The 4,761-nt window shown below is 49.2% G+C and overlaps 1 protein-coding gene across 1 annotated transcript; it reads left to right on the plus strand.

Annotated features, from left to right (window-relative positions):
- Window positions 1-1,313, plus strand: LOC136509581 (probable serine/threonine-protein kinase PBL7). Its single transcript, XM_066504336.1, has one exon. It carries the CDS (start codon window positions 54-56, stop codon window positions 1,311-1,313), a length of 1,260 nt encoding a protein of 419 aa, XP_066360433.1. The 5' UTR covers window positions 1-53.
- The last annotated feature ends 3,448 nt before the right edge of the window (window positions 1,314-4,761 follow it).

Genomic DNA, 4,761 nt, shown 5'->3' on the forward strand with positions numbered 1-4,761 from the left:
ACCCGTCCCTTCCTTCTATTGACCGGTGAATTGCATATAGCAGCAACAACAAGATGCTAAGTTGGCTCCGACGCTTCCCTAACGATGTGATCCATAGGAAGGGCAATGGCACCACCACAGGCCGGAGGACCTCCTCCTCCACCTCTTGGAGGAACAAGAGCAACAGCTTCACCGCACGGATCATCCGTTGTGCCTCCTCTGTGGTCGATACAGCAGGCCGCCGACACGACGACGACGACGATGAAGATGATGATTGTCGTCTACCGTCGTCGCCTCCTCCTCCAGCACCACCAAATCATTATAATAATGACAATGGCAGAAACACCAGTGTCATCTCGGCCAAAGCCTTCTCGTTCCGCGAGCTAGCTGACGCCGCAGGAAACTTTCGCCAAACCAACTTCCTCGGCGAGGGGGGATTCGGTCGCGTCTACAAGGCCCGCCTGCGCATTGCTGGTGAGGACGACCTTCCGGTGGCCATCAAGCAGCTGGACCGCAATGGCTTCCAGGGCAACAATGAGTTCATGGTGGAGGTGCTCATGCTCAGCATGCTGCACCACCCCAACCTCGTCAGCCTCGTTGGTTACTGCGCCGAGGGTGACCAACGCCTGCTCGTCTATGAGTACATGGCACTAGGATCCCTCGAGGACCACCTGTTGCTGCTGCATGGTGATGACGGTCATGACAACGATGGCAGCCAACAGCAGCATGGCCCTTTGCCTTGGCGCACGAGGATGAAGATCGCGCTCGGCGCGGCGCGGGGCCTAGAGTACCTGCATGAAAACACTGTCATCTACCGAGATCTCAAGTCCTCCAACATCCTCCTCGACCAAGGCTACAATCCCAAGCTCTCCGACTTCGGCCTCGCCAAGCTCCTCCCCGCCCCGCGCACTGACTCATCCTCCTCGTCGTCGTCGTCCTCCTCATCAAGCAGCAACAAGGTGATGGGCACGTATGGGTACTGTGCGCCGGAGTACTTGCGGACAGGAAAGCTCAGCGCCAAGTCGGACGTCTATAGCTTTGGGGTGCTTCTGCTAGAGCTCATCACCGGCCGACGAGCCATCGACGCCAGCCGGCCGGATGGCGAGCAAAGCCTCGTTGGATGGGCGGCACGGATATTTGGTGACCCCAAGAGGTTCCCTGAGCTGGTGGACCCTCGGTTGGCGATGGCAATGCTAGGGCCTGCAGCATCAGAGCTGAAGCAGGCCGTGGGTGTGGCATCCATGTGCTTGCAGGAACACTACGCCCTGCGTCCTGTCATGACCGACGTCGTCATGGCCCTTTCCTTCCTCGCCATTGATTCTCCTCCCTGCTAGCTAGCTGGCTAGCTCAAAAATCAAAATAATCTCTCAATCTCTGTGTATGTAAGTTTTGGTTGTTTTATGTAAAAAAAAAAGGGAAGAAGAAATGAAGAATTACATCACACCTGTTTAGTTCCCAAAATTTTTCACCCCAAATATCACATCGAATCTTGCGGCACATGCATGGAGTACTAAATGTAGACGAAAAAAAAAACTAATTGCACAGTTGGGTGAGAAATCGCGAGACGAAACTTTCGAACCTAATTAGTCCATAATTAGACACTAATTGCCAAATACAAACGAATGTGCTACAGTAGCCAAAACCAAAAAATTTCGCCATCTAAACGCGGCCTTAGTTTTCATGGATTAGAATGTTAATGCATACGTGCTTGGCTCTTCAAATTGAGAACCTAGTGAAGCAGCAGTGGCGGAGGGGTGACATAGAGTAAGGAACTAAGGGGGGAATTGCCAATTGCTGATTATCGCCTGGAGAATTTTTTTATTTTTAACACTTTTTGTAAACTAATTTTAAATCTAAAACTGTTTTTTTTTAAAACTAACACTTTTGGCCGCACCTATTGCCATGGCGTGGCGAAACGTCTATGTCGCGCCATGCATGGTGGCGCGGCAGGAGGATGACATGGCGATAACCGGGGCTACTGACCGGTGACGTGGTAGGGTCTGCTGCGTCACCGATCTTGGCGCGGCAGGACCAGATAAATATCGCGAGCGATTCCGCCCGCACGCGCCCGGACGGCCGCCCGCCCGCGCCCGCCGCGCAGCGCCTGCGCCGGCCACGCCACGAACGCCGGCGCGTCACGGCCGCCCGCTCATGGTACTTCCCTCTCGATTTCATGTTATTATGATTGTTATTGATTTAGGATAGTTAGTGATTTAGGATAGTTAGGTTAGTGATTTAGGATAGTTAGGGTTTTATTATTGTTATTGATTTAGGATAGTTAGTGATTTAGGATAGTTAGTGATTTAGTATAGTTAGTGATTTAGAATAGTTAGGGTTAGTGATTTAGGATAGTTAGGTTAGTGAATTTGTTTGTTTAGGTATGTAGTTTTTAGGTTTGAGGTTGTGTGTTGTAGTATAGTTAATGTTTGGTTAGGTAGTTAGGGTTTAGGTTACTGTTAGTTAGGATTTTGGGTTTAGGGATTGATTAGGTATTTATTATTTAGTTTATAGTTAGTTATTTAGTTACGGATTTTGGGTATAGATACTAGTTTTCAAGTGCCAGTACTTAGTAGTGCGTGATACGTCGATTTGGATGACTTGATGAAGTTTCGTCAAATGCTTATTTTCCTAGTGAAGTTGTTTAATATGTCTGTTAATGTTACTTTGAATATATACATGTGCTTTCATATTGTGTTCGTATTGCATAACAAGTAGTTCAAATTTTGCAATGCTACATAATGTTAATTTAAATACTCTAATCCTTTGTTTATCTATTTGTAACAGGATGGCCCCTCCCACGCAGCACCCGTTGTATCCCATTCTTGAGGTGGAGTACGACGACCAGCACCAAATACACATCTTGAGTGACACCGACGCAGAGGTGGCCTTGCCTCATTTGAGGCCCTGCACGCACACCAGGACGCACTAGTGGGACGAGCGTTACGCGCCGTATATACGGCGTGCCGGCTTCCTCGAGCTTGTCCGTGTTGTCAACTACGGTCTTCCGCCCTTGACCCAGCACTACTTACTGCAGCTGTAGATGGGTGCGAGTGCCTTATTTGTACGTAAACATTCTTATAACAAATTTGAGTCAACTAACAGTCGTTCTATTCTTATAATAGGTGGAGGTCTGAGACCCACACGTTCCACCTACCTTGTGGCGAGATGACCTTGACCATGCATGACATGAAGGCTATCTTTGGCCTTCGGTTGGGAGGACTTCCAGTGACGGGTATAATTGACAACGATCACTGGAGGGAGCTGGTGGCTCAGTTCATTTGTTTTCTTCCACCGGACGACAAGGTTTCAAACAAAAATAAGTGAGCAATTCAAGCCTATTTAATACTTGCATTGCTTTCTTGCAGCCATCGGGTCTCATTTTCTTTGGCGAATTTTAGGAAAAGTTTCGGTGTTTCGTCGTCCTAGATCACAGAGCGCTTTGATTACTTGGACCCACAGACTGAGGAGGCTCAGATCGATAGGTTTGCTAGAGTGTGACTCTAGCACTTCCTTGGTGCTTTCCTCTTCCCAGACGCCTCGGGTAACACCATCAGCTGGATCTTCTTTGACATACTATGCCAGCCATGGGAGAACATAGCGGCGTACAGCTGGGGCAGCGCAGTCCTAGCATGGATGTATCGACAGCTATGCGTTGCCTGCCGTCGCACCTCAGGGTATGCGAACCTTGGGGGTTGCTCCTACCTACTCCAGGTTTGGTGTTGGGAACGATGGCCCGTTGGGAAGTACTTTGGTTCACTATATTCTTCGAGGCAGTTACATATGATGAAATTATTAATGGCTAATCCATTATTGTGTTCAATGCAGCAATGGAACGGGCATGATACACTCCCTATAGCTCTGTATATCTGAACGGAAGCAGAGTTAGTTAGAGGGAATGCGAGGCGCAAGTACAGGAAGTACACGGACGATCTCGACGTCCTGTCACAGCACCAGGTTACGCTCTCTTTACTATCATACATGTGTCTTGTTCGATGTACACTATATCACAACCTAACTCAATTACAAAATGTCCAGGTGCATTGGTGTCCTTGGGATGCTCCGGAGCTCGAGTACTATCTGAGTCCTGTCACTAGGGATGAGTCAGACGAGTATCGCTGCAACGTCCCTCTTCTTTTCTTCCACATAGTCGAGAATCACTTGCCCATTAGGGTCTGTAGACAGTTTGGAAGAATGACAGGCTACCCACCACCGCTTTATTCCACCAACCAAAAATTGCATGGGCGCGTTATCGATTAATAACAAAGCCATAATTCAGAGGTCTGTGTGGTACAACTAATATCGTTTTGTTGCAGGTATGACCGCATGAAGAGGTACAAGACCAAGGATTGGCTATGACACACAACGCGTACATCCACTTGTAGCAGAACAGGGAACGGTACACTAGTAGAGAACAGACCTTTGATCCTCGGCCAAAATGGGCTCTAGTCCTAGAATTTTTTGCGCCCGGGACTAGAGATACCTTTAGTCCCGGTTGGTGACTCCAACTGGGACTAAAGGTCCCTGCCCAATGGCTACTGCGCCAGACAGAGGTGGCAGGGACCTTTAGTCCCGGTTGGAGCCACCAACCGGGACTAAAGGTATACTTTTACTCCCGGTTGGTGGCTCCAACCGGGAGTAAAGGTCTACTCCCGGGCCGTGGCTGGGCCTGGGGTTGGAAAGTTACCTTTAGTCCCGGTTGGAGCCACCAACCGGGACTAAAGGTCTCCCCTTTATATCCCGGCCGTCTCCTTCTTCCTCCCCGAGCCCGAGCTCAGCATATTT

The sequence above is a fragment of the Miscanthus floridulus genome, chromosome 15 (genome assembly GCF_019320115.1).
Source record: "Miscanthus floridulus cultivar M001 chromosome 15, ASM1932011v1, whole genome shotgun sequence".
NCBI lineage: Eukaryota > Viridiplantae > Streptophyta > Magnoliopsida > Poales > Poaceae > Miscanthus > Miscanthus floridulus.

What these genes read in the sequence shown, in the direction of transcription:
- LOC136509581 (XM_066504336.1), top strand. Translation starts at nt 54, where the DNA reads ATGCTAAGTTGGCTCCGACGCTTCCCTAACGATGTGATCCATAGGAAG.